At 33.9% G+C, this 18,627-nt stretch overlaps 1 protein-coding gene and 1 non-coding gene across 2 annotated transcripts; both read left to right on the top strand.

Moving 5' to 3' along the window:
• Window positions 1–10,867: 10,867 nt before the first annotated feature.
• Window positions 10,868–10,953, top strand: TRNAM-CAU (transfer RNA methionine (anticodon CAU)). Its single transcript is given in 2 exon segments — window positions 10,868–10,905; window positions 10,918–10,953. It is a non-coding gene; the product is annotated as a tRNA-Met (tRNA).
• Window positions 10,954–11,074: 121 nt separating this feature from the next.
• Window positions 11,075–18,488, top strand: LOC102593978 (guanine nucleotide-binding protein-like NSN1). The gene is made up of 9 exons (XM_006364204.2): window positions 11,075–11,166; window positions 11,240–11,484; window positions 14,857–14,986; window positions 15,108–15,281; window positions 15,721–15,944; window positions 16,726–16,993; window positions 17,083–17,262; window positions 17,386–17,597; window positions 17,960–18,488. Exons 1-9 carry the CDS (start codon window positions 11,148–11,150, stop codon window positions 18,332–18,334), a joined length of 1,827 nt encoding a protein of 608 aa, XP_006364266.1. The 5' UTR covers window positions 11,075–11,147; the 3' UTR covers window positions 18,335–18,488.
• The last annotated feature ends 139 nt before the right edge of the window (window positions 18,489–18,627 follow it).

Here is an 18,627-nt window from a genome sequence, read left to right as displayed (position 1 = left end):
ACGGGATTAACTTTGAGAAAATGAGGAAAATGGGTGGAGTGGAGTTTGAAGGCACTGTTGATCCCACAGATGCTGAACAATGGCTTGATCGCATGGAGAGGGCATTTGGGCCGTTGGAGTGTTCAGATGTTGCCAAATTTAAGTATGTTATTTCACTGTTACAAATGGATGCTTATGATTGGTGGGTAAGTGTTCCGAATGCCAAGGTAAAACCTTCTGTTCTTACTTGGGATGATTTTCTTAAGGAATTTCGTATGAAGTATGTCCCACCTGCTTATTGTGATGCAAAGAAAAAGGAGTTTTTGAATCTAAGGCAACGATGCATGTCTATTGCTGAATACGAACATAAGTTTTTAAGGCTCTCTCGCTATGCTGGTGGTATTATTAGAGAGGAAAAAGACAAGTGCAGGAAATTTGAAGACGGTTTAAATGATTCCATTAGGAAGAATGTGACGATTTTGCAACATGAGAAATTTTGTAAGTTAGTGTCTGCTGCTTTTACTTGGGAACGACTTGATAAAGAAGAAACTAGTAGAAATGAAAACAGATTCCGAAAGCCTAGACCAGATTTTGGGGATCCATCCAAAAGGGGAAGGTTTGATAATTCTAAGGCTGGTAGTGATAACAGGTCACCTCAACAAAGGCAAAACAAATCAGAAGTTTCTACAGCTAGCACTCCAAATTATGGCCAAGGCAAGCCTCGCATTCCTACTTGTCCATAATGTGGAAAGAATCATTATGGCACTTGCAGGAGAGCTTCTGGTGCATGTTTCAATTGTGGGAGCTTTGATCATAAAGTGAAAGATTGTCATAATCCTAGTAATGCTCCTTCCTTTAAAACTGAAGGCTCAGTTCATAAGCCTTCTGTCAATCTTCCTCAAACTACTAGAGGTGCAAGACCTAAAAACACCCAGACAGCAGGTACAAGTGGAGTTAATCAAGCTAGTGGGCAAAAGGCTATTGCACGCGCTTATGCGATGAGGCAGAAAGATGATCAAGATGGACAAAACGTGATTGTCGGTAAATTTCACTTATTTGGCTTATGTGTGTTTACATTGTTTGATCCTGGTTCTACACATTCTTATATTTGTTCATCACTTGTTCTTCCCAGAAATGTGAAATCTGTGAGACTTGATTATAATGTGCTAGTTGAAAGTCTTTTGGGTTATCAAGTTGTGTGTAATCGAGTTTACCAAGATTGTCCCTTTGTGATTCAAAACCTAGTCTTTCCTGCTGATTTGATTGAAATGCCCTTCAAGGATTTTGATGTTATTATCGGGATGGATTGGCTTTATAAATATCATGCGGTGGTAGATTGTAGGTCTAAGCATGTGACTTTTAAAGATCCTACATTTTCACACATTATTGTACAAGGCGAAAGATCAGTGACATCTAGTATTATTTTTGCGGCCTTGGCAAGAAAGTTGATACGTCAAGGTTGTGGGGCATACCTTGCTCACATAGTTGATATACAATTGAAGAGACCTTGTATCAAAGACATACCTACTGTATGTGATTTTCCAGAAGTATTTTCAGAAAACCTTCCGGGATTACCCCCGGAAAGAGAGGTTGAATTTCCAATCGAGCTTATCCCTGGATCTACTACTATTTCTATCACTCCTTATAGAATGGCTCCAGCAGAATTAAGAGAATTGAAATCTCAACTGCAAGAACTTCTTGAGAAAGGTTTTTATTCGACCTAGTGTTTCTCCTTAGGGGGCCCCTGTTTTATTCGTAAAGAAGAAAGATGGCACTCTTAGGCTTTGTATTGACTATAGACAATTGAACAGAATAACAATCAAGAATAGATATCCGCTGTCAAGGATCGATGATTTGTTTGACATATATATTTTGTATAACCTTAGGACTTGTACATGATCTTTGTGTTGTATATTTACAGGAGATTTTTGAGAGCTGATTTGGTCATGTCACCATGGGTTGTAATATAAGTATGGTTATACGTTTTTATCTTTTTGGGGTGTGTAAACCCAAGTCTTGTAATATACTAATTTGTTATATGTCTTGAAAGTTGTGTGAAGCATGAGCCGGCTAATTTCAGTACTCGAAAGCTTGTAATATTCTTGTTATTTCACCCTTGAGTGTGAGGTTAGCATATTCATGAAGACCTAGCCGGTTAATTGCTTAAATGTTTTTTTTTTGGAGTTCGTTATGAATCTAATCCCTCTACTAGATTAAAATCAGTATGTCCTCATTAATTGGTTTTAAATGTCGCAAGTATTTAATTAGATTTCTTGTTTAAGTAGTGGTATCGTTTTGAAAGGATCACTACATAGATATACCTCCATATGTGAATAAATAGTCTGTCTGAGATCATGCTTTATATGGGTCAGACAAATATTTTACATCTGCGTAACCGATCAATTATGACTTTGATGCATTAATATTAGAATACAACAATCACATATCAATTGTTCCTTGAAGACATCTGAATATATGCTTAACATCTTTCCAATGTCTTCTTGTTGGACATGAGCTAAATCTCGTCAATAAACTTACTGCGAAATAAATATCTTATTTGATATTATTGGCAAGGTACATTAGTGCCCCAATAGCACTGAGATATGGAGTTTCATCAGCAAGAAGTTCTTCATCATTTTCTTGAGGTCGAAATGGATCTTTATTTATATCAAGGGATCTCACAACCATCGAGGTACTCAATGGGTGTGATTTATCCATGTAAAATCATTTCAAAACCTTTTTAGTATATGTTGATTGATAGATAAATATCTCATTTTCTAGATGTCCAATCTGAAGTTCAAGACAAAATTTTGTCTTATCAAGATCTTTCATTTCAAATTCTTTCTTCAAACACTCAACAACTTTTGAAAGTTCTTTAGGAGTTTCAATGATGTTCAAGTCATCAACATAAATAGATATTATTATAAATTCAGATTTTGACATTCGTATAAAAATACAAGGACAAATAAGGTCATTCTTATATCCTTCCTTTAGCAAATATTCGTTAAGACAATTATACCACATTCGCCCTAATTGTTTCAATCCATATAAAAAAAATTGAAGATTTATTGAACAAGTTTCTTTTGAATTTTTATATGCTTCAAGCACTTAGTGCTTCAGGGATTTTCATAAAAATATTGTTGTCTAGTGAGCCATATAAATAGACTGTGACAACGTCCATTAGATGCATTTTAATCTTTTCATTAACTGTCATATTTATTAGATACCTGAAGATAATTGCATCTATCACAGGAGAATATGTCTCCTCATTATCAATGTTAGGTCTTTGTGAAAATCTTTGTGTCACAAGTCATGCTTTATATCTTTACAACTTTACCATTTTCATTGCGTTTTTGCACAAAAATCCACTTGTACCCCACTGGTTTGACACCTTCAAGTTCGGACTATTGGTCCGAAAACTTCACGTTTTTCGAGTGAAGCCAGTTCTGTTTGAATTGCTTCCTTTCATTTTGACCAATCATCTCTATGTCTACATCCATAGACAGATCTTGGTTCCAAATCCTCATCTTGTTGCATTATTTCAACTGCAACATTATAGGCAAAAATATTATCCACCACAATATTATTTCGGTTTCACATTTTTTTCATCGAGACATAATTTATTGAGATTTCCTTATTCTCATTATTTTTTGGTACATGGACCTCCTAAGTGGTGTCATCATTTATTATGCCTCGAAGCTCTTCATGAGTAATTTCCTCCATATTATGATCATCTTGATAATTTATTTCTTTCTTTTTTTCAAGGATTATTATCCTTGAAATCAATTGGTCTACCACGTTTTAAGTGTGGTCCAAACTCATTTGCCTTAATATTTTGTTCTATCGGAATATCAACTCGAACTTGAGCAATACCAACTGGGATATATGATTTAGTAACTCATGGAAGGTTAGTAAATACAAATAAATCGTCTTTTGAACTTTTTGGTCACATTGATTTGTTCGAGGAACTAAATGACAGTGAAAGTGAATTCCGGTCTATCTCATTTTCCAACTGATTTTGCTTTCCCCTTAATGTTGGGTATACTGATTCATCAAAATGACAATCATCAAATTTTATCGTAAATAAATCTCCAGTTCTAGATTCCAAATATTTTATAATAGAACGAGATTCATACCCAACATATATCCTCAACCTTCTTTGGGAACCCATCTTTGTGTGTTGTGGTGGAGCAATTAGAACATAAACCGCACAATCAAAGATTCTAAGATGAGAAATGTTTGGCTCTTGATCAAAAACTAATTGCAATGGGGAGATGTCATGATAACTGATTGACCTTATGCACACAGGTGTTGCTGCATACAAAATAACATGCCCCCCCCCCCCCATATTGAAACAAGAAACTTTGTCCTTATCAACAATGATCTAGCTATCAATTGAAGAAGTTTAATCAATGACTTTGCTAGACCATTTTGTGTATGAACATGTGCAACATGATGTTTAACTGTTATTACAGTGGACAAACAATAATCATTAAATGTCTGAGATGTTAACTCACCAACATTATCAAGAAAAATTATTTTTATTGCATAATCTGTAAATTGTGTTTTTAACCTTATTATTTGAGCCAACAACCTCGCAAAAGTCATATTGCGAGTTGATAATAAGCCCACATATGCTTATCTTGTATCAAGACCATATAATATTTAAATGGTCCAAGGGTGAATAGATCCACATATATCACCCTATATTCGTTCCAAAATGCAGGGGATTCCACCCAACCTTAGCTGCTGATGGTTTGATAACAAACTTTCCTTGAGAACAAGCAGCACAAGAGAATTTCTTCGACTGAAGAACATTTTGGTTCTTCAAAGTATGCTCATGTTAATTCTCAATTATTTTACGCATCATATTATAATCGGAATGGTCCAATCGATCATGTCAAATGATAAAATCATTAGAACCAGTAAATCTTTTGTTTACTATGACATGTAATTCAACCGTATCAATATTTGTATTGTACAATCCAGAAGAAAGTGCAGACAATTTTTAAAGCAAAATTTTCTTCTCCGCATTTATTGTAGTATTATAAAAGTATTCAACATTTTCATTATTCGCAGTCTCAACATGATAGCTATTTTGACGAATAATCTTGAAACTTACTACAATACAATGCATTCTCAATTATCAATTTTGTAGTAACAAGTCCTCTCTTTCAGAACCCTCAATAATTTTGTATTAACATATGCCTTTTCCATAATCAAATGAGAGAAATATTTCTTTTCTCTTAGTATTATACGCGTTGTGGTACTGTTCAGAAGGCACATATCGCCATCACTCATTTTGGATCCAACTCTTCATAAAATAAAAATACATAATAAGAAGTACGAAACAAACTAACAAAAGAAAATTTAAGTACTTCAACTTTAAGTAAGACTTTTAAAACACATAACAACATTATTTATTTTCCAGTTCAATGATCAATCTTCCGTTGCAATCTCCAAAGAAGTCCTCAGCTTCTGGACGAGTAATATAATCGAGCCCATCAAAAGCATCATCTTTCAGTGTTAAATTTGCCTCAGCATTCTCATCATATTTATGAGAAGACCCTGCCTAAACATTATCTTTGAGAGTCAAATTTGACTTCACCTGGGCATTAGAAGAGGAGGCACCACTTTTATTTCCTTTTTTAAAAGAAATTTTGATATAGCCTGACAAAATACTCAGGTGCCCGACATTCATTTTTTCAGTGACCTTTAAGGCCACACCGATGACAGTGATCGCCCTTGCCTTTTGAAGGATTATTTTGAGAACTCATATTGTTCTCCTTTTTGTTATGACCACCACCTCGACTATTATTATATCGTCTTTTAATTTTTTCACGTCCACACATATTATGATGACTCCAATTATTTTATCTTATTTCAGACTGGTCGTGTGCTTCTACCCCATTTGCTTACGGTAATGGAGCAGTTCCAATGGAACAGACTTCATGATTTCTCATTAAAAAAGTCATTATGTTGCTCAACCACCAGAAGACATCAGAGGCGGATCTAGGATTTGGAGGTCCTTGGTGCCACACTGTTCAAGTAAGATAAGCGGATCGGTTGCTTTAATTTTGGGTTACAATCGAGTTATTTATCTTTTTTCAATTTTTATAAACAAATCGATTAAACATGCATGTTAGTAATATTTTCTTTTAGATATTATGAGATTAGAGCTAACTATACAATTTAATTTTTATTTCTTTTTAAGAATTAGTGGCCTTATTCGGGGAAACTTTGAGGAAAAAAAGAGATTTTTCACTCTAAAATTTGAGCTTGTATAAACTATCTAATAGTGTTAACTTAATATATTCATATTCCATTAACTTTATGTGTTGTTGCAAATATATAACAAAGAGAATACAAATTTTAGTTTCAATCTAGTCATCCTACTTAGCAAGAACGTTGGTGAAGATCGAAAGAACCTTCAAATTAAAAGAACTCTAATAATAATATTCATCATTTTTAAAACTTATATTTTTTTTAAAACTACTATTTAAATATATTCTTAATAATATTTATGTCACGTTCATAATTCAATACTCATTAATTGATAAAGAAGAAACACGCGACACTCATATCAAGAGATTAATAATTAGTGAAAGAGAAAGTAAAAGAACTTAAGAATCAATTATGGTGAATATGATTCAATTTGAATTAATAAAGAATACTAGTAAATAAATAAGAATGAATGGAAGGTAAAAATAATTAAAAAAAAAAACTTCACACATTAATAAAAATGACAAAAAAAAAAGCTTCCAAAAATTAATGTTGCAGACGAAGTTCGAACCTGCACTGCCCGTGGCAAATTGCCTACTTTGCCAATTGGGACTGTTCACCATATTGTTCAGTGGGTGACAAAGAAAATATATATTAAATTTCTTATATATATATATAAAGTTTTTTCCGAGATCAGTGGGTGCCGTGGCACCCCACGGGCACCCATACATAGATCCGCCCCTGGAAGACATGAGATCAATTCAAAGTATTTCTAAAAATCCTTTTCACGGTATTGTTGTTGTAATATCATATTAGAGGCATGAAAAGTAGTAAGTGCCTTTTCCAACATGTCCTCATCTTTTATAGTTTCCCCACATAATTTCAATTGGGAAGTGATTCTAAATACAACAGAGTTATACTCAATTACGGTTTTATAATCTTGAAACTGTAAGTGCATCCACTCATAACGAGCCCTTGGTAATACCGTTGCCTTGAGGTGGACATACCTCCCTTTCAAATCTATCTACAATTCAAGTGGATCTTTTACTGTCAAGTAAACGACCTTCAGGCTTTCATCAAGATGATGACGAAGGAAAAATCATAGTCTTTGCTTTATCTTGAATTGATGTTTTATTTTCTTCGATTATACTATCACTATGACCCTTAGCGGTAAGGTAAATTTCAACATCAAGTACCCATGACAAATAGTTCTTTTCAGAAATGTCAAGTGCCACAAATTCAAGCTTTGACAATTTCGACATGATGAAAATTATCATAAAATAATTGAGTTAATATCATGATGTTTGTTTGGTTATAATAAATGGAAAATTAATATTTTAAATAATAAAACATCATATGAGTATAAAATATATTAAATGCATGAACATGGAATGTTACAAAAACATGTAAGCTCATGAAGTATTGAAATGACAAATCAAGTCATATTTAATATAATAATATTTATTATTAGTTTCAATAGATATTATCGCCAAAGTTTTGTAAAAATTTCAAGTCATATTTAATACAATACTATTCTTCTTTATGATACACAAATATTTATCATAAATTTATGACAAGAATTTTTTTACGAGTATTCTAACTAGCATGTTATCATATTGCCTAGTATTTAATTTAGAGTTATAAGTTTGTAGCATATAAACAACATAAAAATATAAACCTGAAACGTATTGATTATTATGCCTAGTAAAGTATCATAATAATACCTAAAGTAAATTATGTATGCAGTACTTAAATTGTAGCTCAAAGATTTACGTAAGTCCTATTAGAGATGTTATAATCATATAAATGTATACCTGACTCGGAAAGAAAATTGATTATTAACTTTTAGGAAAAGAGATAATCTCAAATTAAGTAGATCTCAATTGGTTAGAGACTCATTTTGATAACGTGTTATAAAATGAGAGAAAAAAATACAATAATACTAAACAAGAAAGGAACACAAATGGCAATGGAAAGTATTAAGTAGAGAGTATTATTTGATCTCTTCAAGTGTGTATTTCAAAAGGGTGAAGACTACCCTTTTATAGGACATACAAACCATCCTTTTACAACTTTTGACAAATACGTTAGTAAAATATTTAATTAATACAATAAATAAATACATTATGTTGGGGATATATTAAGAGAAACATCCACAATTAAATGGATTTGTAACAATTTACTTTTACTTGTTGAGTTTTAAAAGAGAAAAGACATAAAGTCACCATTGAAATTGTTTCGAATTTTCAAAAAGACACCTTAACTTTGCAAGCGTCCTATTACCTCAAAAAAGTTTTGAATATCGTTGTAAAATGGTCGTTTTCTCATCTATGAAGACACTTGTGATTCTCACCCATTTTAATTAAATTTAAATTAATAAAAATAAGAATAATCGATCCGAATCTTAACAAAAATCCTTCCATTTGGACGTCACTCTCTCTTCCTTCCCATAAAATTCATCATCTATATCCTTCCCAATATCATTTTTCTTGCAACTAACAGTAGCAGTTGTCCTATTTTAAGTCGTAATTCTTCATCAATATAATATGCATAATTTATACAATAATATTTCTATAGTAAATCAACTTGTTTCTTTTTTTTGTTTTCCCATTTTTCTTCTCCCTTTTCTCTATTGTTGATGGCCTGCACCAGAATTTAGATAGTAAAAAAACTACTTCTATGTCAGCCTTGAGTATTTTCAAGTTGGTACACATCTTTCCACCTTAACTCTATAAACAAATTTTGAATCTATTGAACATTTTCTCAAACCCTTTTCGAGAATTGAAGTTCAGAATCCAAGATTTAAGAGATACATGACTTTGAATCATGCAGACTTATAAGCTATTAAGGAAGGGTTTAGACTATACTTGGAGAAAGAGGAATTGGGTTGTTGCTTTAGGAGATGGCGTTTATAGGGCTTATTGTTCACCCTTTATGGTTAGAAAGAACAAAAGATTTTTGAAGCTCATAAGTGTTTTTGTTTCTTTAGCTTAGATGATGTCTGATTCCTCTCATGTAATTGAGATTATTTCGGAAGATTTGAAGGAAGTAATTGAAATTTGAAACAGATTCTAAGATCGTTAAATAACATGGGACATTTAATAATTTAAGTAATTAATAGAAAAATTAACTGAAATGCGACATTTTTAATTGGTTATGGAAGCAATATGATACAGTCACGCGTGTCATCTGCGTGTTCGCAAACAATGAGTCAAAATGACTCAACGATATTCAAAACTTTTGTGAGGGTAACAAGACACTTGCAAAATTAAGGTGTCTTTTTGAAAATCCGAAATAACTTCAGTGGTGACTTTATGTCTTTTTTCATTTTTTTAAAAATTAAATAATATTATAATATAATTTTCATTTATTTATTACTTGGTGTGTTTTGGTCAATATTTAACAAATAAAAATGAATATAGAAAATATCAAACTAGTTAACATGGAAATCAACGTGAGCTAGTTTGATCTCACTTTCTTTGACAAATATGTTATCACTTTGCACACTTCTCTAGTTTGATCTCGTTATATATTATTTTTGAAATTTTTTTGAGTAATTTTTTTTTAACAAACAAATTCTTGATCTATTATTGATTTATTTTTTCTTGATCTACTGATTCGATTTTTACACACATTAAAATCACTACTATGGTCTATGAGCATGATCAAGATAAAACTAAAATGCAATACAAAGTGATTGAAACTCCACATCGATATACTTTTGATTTTTCATCACCAAAATAAAAAAATAAACGATACAATTGCATTTGTGTTACTATCTATTTCATTATGTGAAGATCTAACATATTCTGCACTTTGCTCTAGTAAGTTAGAGAATTTCTGGTTGTTCTATAATATATAGTTAATGGATGTTAGATTAAGTTTAGCACTTTGCTCTAGTAAGTTAGAGAATTTCTGGTTGTTCTATAATATATAGTTAATGGATGTTAGATTAACAAAATAAGTGTAGATTAAAATTTCAAATTATGTTATTCAAGAAGAAACTCTTTAAAAATAATTTATCTTAAATTGCTATTAAGTTCGAGTATTTTTCATATTCGAGTATATCAAGTATAATGAACATAATAAACGTAATTATGTCTTTGTAAGTTGAATTATGTTTCTTCTACACATCTTTTTAAAATCTGAAATAGAAAAAAATAATGAATAAATATTTTTCATGAATTCGTTGATGAAACTTTTAAATTACTTCGACCTTGAATGCCGGTGATTCGCGTCAATGGTATTGAAGAAACAAGAATAATGATGAAACAAGAACGATGAACTATTCCTATTTTCGATAAGTCAAGACAGATTTGGACGAACTTGGTAAAATACATTTGGAGTTTAATTACCTTATACTACTATATTTATATATAGTCGGCTATAAATATGGTATTTGATCAAACATATTTTAAGTGCTCTTGGATATGGAGTCGACTTTGTTATGAAGCGTTTTACCTTTATTATGAACTTTTCAATGCGAACTCAAATTTAGTCTATGTCAAAAAACATGTTGAAATTTCACCCAAATTTAATTGTCCAAAAATATTTAAGAATCTATCGCGATTCCACTATTGTGAAAATTAACGTTCGAGTACAACTCACAATATTTGAAAGTACTTCAAGTTATGAATAACATTAAGGGACAAATAGTAGCAACATTGGGGTGGTGGCGCAGTTGGCTAGCGCGTAGGTCTCATAGCTTAACGAGTAATCCTGAGGTCGAGAGTTCGAGCCTCTCTCACCCCATTACTCTTTTTTTTTGATACGTACATCCGGGTCGGGCTTACCACACCAACCGGAAACCCGACCCGAATAATTGACCTGGATCCTTTTTTTGTTAGTATTATTATTTCCGCAGCCACCTCCAAAACCCTAAAACCCTTCCTTCCCTGTTAAATCTCTGAAAGAGCAGAGAGAGACAGCCTACCAGCAAAGCAAAAATGGTGAAGAAAAGCAAAAGTAAGTAACTGAATTGAAGTTTTGATTCAGTTTTCCTTTGAGTTTTGGTTAATAATATGCAGATGTTTTGCAGAGAGTAAGAGTAAGAGGGTGTCTTTGAAGCAGAAACATAAGATTATAAGGAAAGTGAAGGAGCACCATAAGAAGAAGGCCAAAGAGGCAAAAAAGCTTGGACTTAATAAGAAACCTAAGGTAGAGAAAGATCCAGGAATTCCTAATGACTGGCCTTTTAAGGAGCAGGAACTCAAGGCTCTTGAGGCTCGTCGTGCTCGTGCTCTCGATGAGTTGGAGCAGAAGAAAGCTGCCCGTAAAGAGAGGGTAATCACTTGTTCCCATGCTATCTATGCTTTGCCAGATTTATTTGAACTTTATACTGTTACTAGTATGAGCACATGTAATTTTGCTTTCTGTAAAATTATGAAATCAAAGATAGTAATAACTTATCCGCACTGATGTTTACATCAAATTAATAGATAAGCTAGAAACACTTGTTTAATTCAATCTGGAAACGTTAACAGTTGAAGAGAAATGTAGGTGTGCATGTGTAATTAGATATTAAGAAGCAAATCTACGGTATTTCGCAAAGCCGCAAAAGGAGAAGTAGGGGGATTCTAACATCAAAACACATATCAAAGTATAATGATATTACATTAATTATAACAGTATTCTATTAGAAAAAAAAGAAGTTCACTTGAAAAAGAAAAGGAAAGAGGCTATTAAATTTCTTCTGAACAGTTATTGCGTATGAACTTATTTTAGCTGCTAACTGTGAAACAACTTATGCCAAACCAAGGAAACCTTGGTAGCAGAGATTTAAGAGTAATCTTGGTTGTCCCAAAGATGATCTTTAATTGGTTTATTACTCATGTCTCCCAAAGTTAACAAATTTTTTTGCCAAACCATCTATGGAAAGATGCTGTATCAATGTCTCCATTGTGCGGCGCTATGAAAGAGAAAAAGAATTCTGCCTCGCTAGCCTTTTCACCTCTTCTCTTCCGTCGGTCTTGTACTGAGCCATCAGAATAGGGATGGTGCCAAGAAAGGCAGTTTAATCTATATCTGTAGAACGAACAAAGCAAAGATATTCAAATAAAGAATTTGTGAGGGAATGACTATTCATATATTGAATTTTCATCCAGGCAAGAAAAAGTCTATGGAAAGATGCTGTATATGTCGCAGCCTTCTTAAACAAAATGAACGAAGGCCCAAGGGCTTTTATCCATCAGACATGAATGAAAGGGGATGACACCACTCTAATGATTGGAAAAATCCTAGAAAAGCCACTTCCATCCTTTGGCCCAAAAAGTACACTATTCTATAAAATCCAATAAAAAGTCTTCTAAGAGAATAGGTAAAATATCCATGTATAGCCTCTGGTTCTTCACTATTTTTCGTCATATCTGGTGATCTACTGTATCATACTCTATGTCCTGTTCCTCTAATTTCAGTCACCAAGAACCTTATGCGTACTGTGCAAAAAAGAATCATGCATAAGATCAGTTATACCATATACTGTGTTCGAATTCAATTAAGACAATTCTATTGTTAGATTAAGTACCTGTGGTGGATCATATCCAACATACTCATTATACTTAATAGGGATATCCTTGTGCTCTGATGGAATCTACTTGCTACAAGGTACTTTAATGTCATCTGGTCTTGCTGGGATTATCGAGATCGAGAAACAGGATCTTAGCTTTCTTTTGTCATAAACCTAGAGAAGCCATAATGCCATAGAACCAATCCAAGAGAAGATCATAGGGGATTTGTATTTTCTCAATGCCATCTACGGAGGTTCCAATTCTTCAATCACTGACAGTCAAAATTCAATCTGAAAAATTTCTTAAATCATCCTAATATGTGCCTAACTGATTTCTTTGCAATTTCATATTCCTCGTTAGCTGTTAGATTTCACAATGGACCCATAAATTGAAAGAATTTGGAGCAGCATTAACAATATCTTGCCTAGTTCCTTTTCTAAAATCCAATACGCTCTACGTGGAACCAATAATAACTTTTCCCACTTCATTAGCTTTATCGTACTCCCTTTCTGAACACAATAAAGCAATACATGAATCATAAGAACTAAAGTCGAGCAGTTGGGTTATTTGAGTGTCGTTGGTTATTGTGGTAGTTTGATGCCTCCTATGTTGTCCAACTCTTGCACGATTTGGAGTCTATATCTGTACAACACACCCTCTTCTGATAGGGAATAACATGGACCACTTCATTGAGAATATTAACTGCCTCTTGGATGCTTCCTCACTCACACAATAAAGAAAGAGAACTTATAATAGATTTTGTTTCAATCTTGTTTTCAACTCTGCCAAGAAAATCAATAACAGGTTTTGATTGAAACATCTCCCTCAAAATTTATCGAGATTCTTCCATCCTTCCTTTATCACATGAGCCTCTCACCAAGTACATGAAAACCAAAAAATCAGGTTGCGTACCTTTCATTTTGAACTCAGAAAAGAACCCAAGAGCACCTTCCTATGTCTCCGTTCTTACAATAGCTGTTAAGTACTCCACCGACAGTGAATTCATCTGGTGTTAGTCCTTTAGCTTGTTATCATAGTGAAGCTTCAATACTTCATGTAGTTGACCTAAGTTGCTACATCCATCAATGAATGAAATGTATATGTGAGTATTCAATCTAAAGATTCTTTAGGGACATTTCCTCAAACAACTTCCTTGCATCTTCTAAAAGATCTTTTGATAAAGTGTCAATGGGTATTACCATGTGATTTCTGAAGGAATTATATAATAAACAGTAAATTCATAAACAACCATTCAAGAACTGCTGATTAAGGTTATTTTTAATTTTTCCTTTACAAAAGGTCTCTTTCACTCGCATCCATTTTTCTAGAGATTTACGTGATAGCAAAATTGAAAACTTCATGGACCTATGATATGGAATTCATGCTTATTATCAAGCTGATCAAATTCCAAAATTTTTGGAGCATTGTCCTAAAACTTTCAAATGGCTTATTAATTGCGCTGCCACTTGGTTTAATGTGGTGCTTCTTCCTCTCCTAATAAATATATAGATTTAGAGGTATTTAAAGGCTCTGTATTGGCTTGATTTTATGAATAATGGGGGCGCTTTTGCTACCTTACAATGTTTGATTGCTGTCTACTTGTGCTGGAATTTTCAATGGAATTTATGGAAATGATATTGTGGTTCTCTGTGTCGCTGATATTCACTGTCATCTGTTGATTTTGATATGAAAATATCTTGGTTTTTATATTTTTCTACTTGATACAAAGAAATAGAAAGGAGCTTGGACTTGTTTAGGAATTTCAATGAATTTGAGATAAATCATAAACATTTAATGATGGGAATTATCTGAATTCCTGGGTCTATGAAATAAAAAAGAATGTGTCTCACTGATTTTCAGGTAAGATTTACTACTTTTTTGTGTGCTCGGGGAGGGTTATATAGATAAAAATAAAACATTAACCGAGTGGAATCAATGACTTAAGCATTTCTATTAAGGGCCTTTACAAAGGTATAGGTGGCTACTGAGCCTGGGCCATCTCAGCCTTGAAGTTGGAAGACCAACTCATATGTTAATGGTGGAAAAAACTGTGTTTGATATAGGTTTCTTGCTATTGGGTTTCCGGTTTCCTAAGTTTCCTCCTGGTGACATTTTCTGTCCACATACTCCCACTGATATTGTTTTCCAGGCTAAGAAGAGAAAGCTTGGACTACTTGAGGATGATGATGTGTCCAAACTGGAAGATCTGACTTCAACGAAAGAAAAAGTTGGAGGAGGAAGGGTAAATGATGGCTCAGCTTCTTTTGTTAAACAACGAGGTAAGTGGAATTTTTTTTCTTTATGTTCATTATTTGTAGTTGGCAAAGGAAGTGGGAGTGAAATTAGAGGGCTTACTCCTTTTTTCTTTCTTTGATCTTGATGCTTGATTTTATGATGTAGATAACTCTGAAAGGGCTTTCTACAAGGAGTTGGTCAAAGTAATTGATGCTTCGGATGTAATTCTGGAAGTGCTTGATGCTCGAGATCCTCTTGGTACCCGCTGTCTTGACATGGAAAAGATGGTGATGAGAGCAGGACCTGAGAAACATCTTGTGTTACTCCTCAATAAAATTGGTATTTTTTTTGTTCTATTATTGTTAGCATTATCCTGCATCTGCTTGGGTTTTCTTTTCTTTTACAATACTTATCGAAGATAGCTACAGTGATATACCCCATGTCTTATACTATGTCATTCAGAAAGTAAAAGGCTGTTGGTTGGAGTTTAATCATAGAAGCACAAAGAAGTGGATATTGGTTATGATGTGTGAAATATATATATGTAAAATAATTTCCATATCTAAATATAATATGTATGTGTACGTGTCTCAGCTTTTCAGCCTTTTGATATAGGTCACTAACCTATATTCTGGTCTGTTTATTTTTGTTCTAGAAATGTTGCATCAGATTCCTAGATTGTTGATGGTTCATACAATGTTCTGTAGAGAAACTTTGAAGGGTTACTTTTTCATTGTTACTTGGATTAGATCTTTTACTTCTCAACTATTTTCTCCAGATCTCATTCCTCGGGAAGCTGCAGAAAAGTGGCTAAAGTATCTAAGAGAGGAATTACCAACGGTTGCTTTCAAGTGTAGCACCCAAGAACAGAAGTCAAACCTGGGTTGGAAGCCTTCCTCAAAGGCTGGTAAGAGTAAGACTAGCAATCTTCTGCAGACCAGTGATTGCCTTGGAGCCGAGACACTGATAAAATTGCTGAAGAATTACTCACGAAGCCATGAGGTACTTCCAGGATCATCTTTATGGGGTTCTCTCTCTAGTTTGTGTTGCAGTTGAGTTTTGGAATATGCATTGGAACTTCAACTTGTATACTTTTTGCACAAAGTGCTAGTAACCAATGGGTTTAATTGTTTTCTTTCTCATTCAGATAATTTGAATTTCAAATGAATGCTTTTGGGACATCAAAATTCTAATGGATAAAGCCAGGTGGAATTTAAAATCTACAGTAGCTTGACATTATAATCCCCATTTCTCAAATCCTCTCTTACACTTTGGACATTTCAAGTCTCTTATCTCTGTCAGTTGTGGGTGTGTTGGGTGTCTCTGAATGTGTTATTAAGAGAACTTTGCTTCTAAGAATCAAGATGAACTAGGAGACATTAAACTTCGTCATCAACATCGAGAAGTTGTTTGAGCTTCTCTGGCAAAGTTACTTGCACTTTACATGCTCTTTCAAACCTTGAACTTATCGTTTGATAAAAAAAACTTGAACTCATCATATGTGCAGCTTGTTTAGCTGCATTTAGGTGGGTGCACCTGGAAATGGCTATCTTGTCACATGTAAATGCCCAATTATACTTAACCACTATCGACATGGGTGCGTTCTATGGTAAAATTCTTGTGCGTTTAGATGCATAAGATGAAAGGTTTTGGAGGAATAAAATAAGAAGAAATTTAAAGTACTTCATAGACCTTTCTTTGTTTAGTTTAGTCAATCATGTTATTTCATTTTGCAGTATGCTCGAGTTATTCTTTGTTACCCACTAATGATAATTTCTTGCAGATCAAGAAATCAATCACTGTAGGAGTCATTGGTCTACCAAATGTTGGTAAAAGTAGCCTGATTAATAGCTTGAAGAGATCTCACGTAGTCAATGTAGGTGCTACTCCAGGATTAACGAGATCCCTGCAAGAAGTCCAGTTAGATAAGAATGTTAAATTGCTGGACTGCCCTGGGGTTGTGATGCTTAGGTCTGCATCTGAAGATGATGCATCTATTGCTCTTCGAAATTGCAAGAGGATAGAGAAGTTGGACGACCCAATTGGTCCTGGTAATTGGATTTTGTTTCCCATTTTTGCTTCTGATTCTACTCTTTCAATAGTATTGATGTATCTAATTGCTAGTTCTGTGGGTTTACAGTGAAGGAGATTCTCAAACTTTGTCCAGAAAGAATGTTGGTTACCATATACAAGGTTCCTACCTTTGATTCCGTGGATGATTTTCTTCAGAAAGTTGCTATGGTTAGGGGTAAGCTCAAAAAGGGAGGAATTGTTGATGTTGATGCTGCTGCAAGGATCGTTCTGCACGACTGGAATGAGGGTATGTGTGAATACCATTTAGTTCCCTTCTAAAGATTTAAACTTCAAAAATGTGAGGGAGTTTCACGCTCATAGCTGAAGTCACCATATTATTAAGATCTGATGTCCCATTGACACATTCCAGGGAAAATTCCATACTACACCTTGCCCCCAACCAGGAACGAGGGGGAGCATTCAGAGGTCAAGATAGTTTCAGAACTTGGGAAAGAATTCAATATCGATGAAGTTTATGGAAGTGAGTCCTCTATAATTGGAAGTCTGAAATCTGTCAACGATTTTAACCCAGTTGAAGTTCCATCAAATCGGCCTGTTAGCTTTGATGATAACATGCTCGAGGTAAGTGATTTCCCTGTTATACTTCTAGGAACACTACTTGTATTTAATTACTGTTGTATTCTGTAATTGCTGTACCTTTGACCATTTCTGAACTTCATATGTTATCAGTTTTAGATGATTGCATCTAGTTTTGTATTTAAAGGCTGCATTGGCTATTAAGTCATCTTTGAATGCTCTTTGAACCCAATTATCATACGTGGCCATTTTTTTGTTTTGCGTTCTCCATTTATGAGCATGATTCTCACAACTATAGTCATACGTGGCCATTTTTTTTTTGCGTTCTCCATTTATGAGCATGATTCTCACAACTATAGTCTTTTTCAAAAGAGAGTCTTGAATTATGTTTCCTATTTACATTTCAGGACAATTTGCAGCAGCCACTGGCTGAAAATGATAATGCCACAGAAAACCTTGTTAGTGAGAATGGAGATGAGCCAATGGATTCCGGAGAAGGAGATGGAGCCCAGACGAGGGGCAAAAGTGCTAGTAGTAGACAGAATGAGAAGTTATACGGTGAGGAAGGCATGTTGAACACTAAACAGAAGAAAGCTGAGAAGAAAAGGAGGAAGAAAGACAAGCCCTCAACTGCCAGTGATATGGACGGCGATTATGACTTTAAGGTAGATTATATCAAGAAGGATTCTGCTATGGATGATGCCAATGAAGTTGTAGCAACTGATGAAAGTAAGAACAACAGATTTGAGCTGCCATCTGGGGTTGAGTTGGATAATGAATGACGATAAACTCCCAGCTAGGAACTATGCTTGAAATTAGTTTTTGTGGTTGCTGAATTTTTGTTTGCCTTGTAAAATATATTTGATACCAGAAATCTTTTCTGTTGTACTAAATTGAGGCGATTATATATCACGATAAACATTTTTGTCCATTGCATCTTGTCTCTTTCCCCAGTTTAGTTTGTGTCATAATCTACAGACAAAATATGTAAAACGAGTCCACAGACATGTTATTTGCACGACTAATTTGTAAGTCACAAATTTAGTCTCTCTGTTCTGCAGATTAGAGAATTTCT

Source organism: Solanum tuberosum, unplaced genomic scaffold, assembly GCF_000226075.1.
Source record: "Solanum tuberosum cultivar DM 1-3 516 R44 unplaced genomic scaffold, SolTub_3.0 scf00475, whole genome shotgun sequence".
Taxonomy (NCBI): Eukaryota; Viridiplantae; Streptophyta; class Magnoliopsida; order Solanales; family Solanaceae; genus Solanum; species Solanum tuberosum.
The sequence above is the reverse complement of the archived record's forward strand: the minus strand, read 5'-3'. Positions and strand labels throughout refer to the sequence as shown.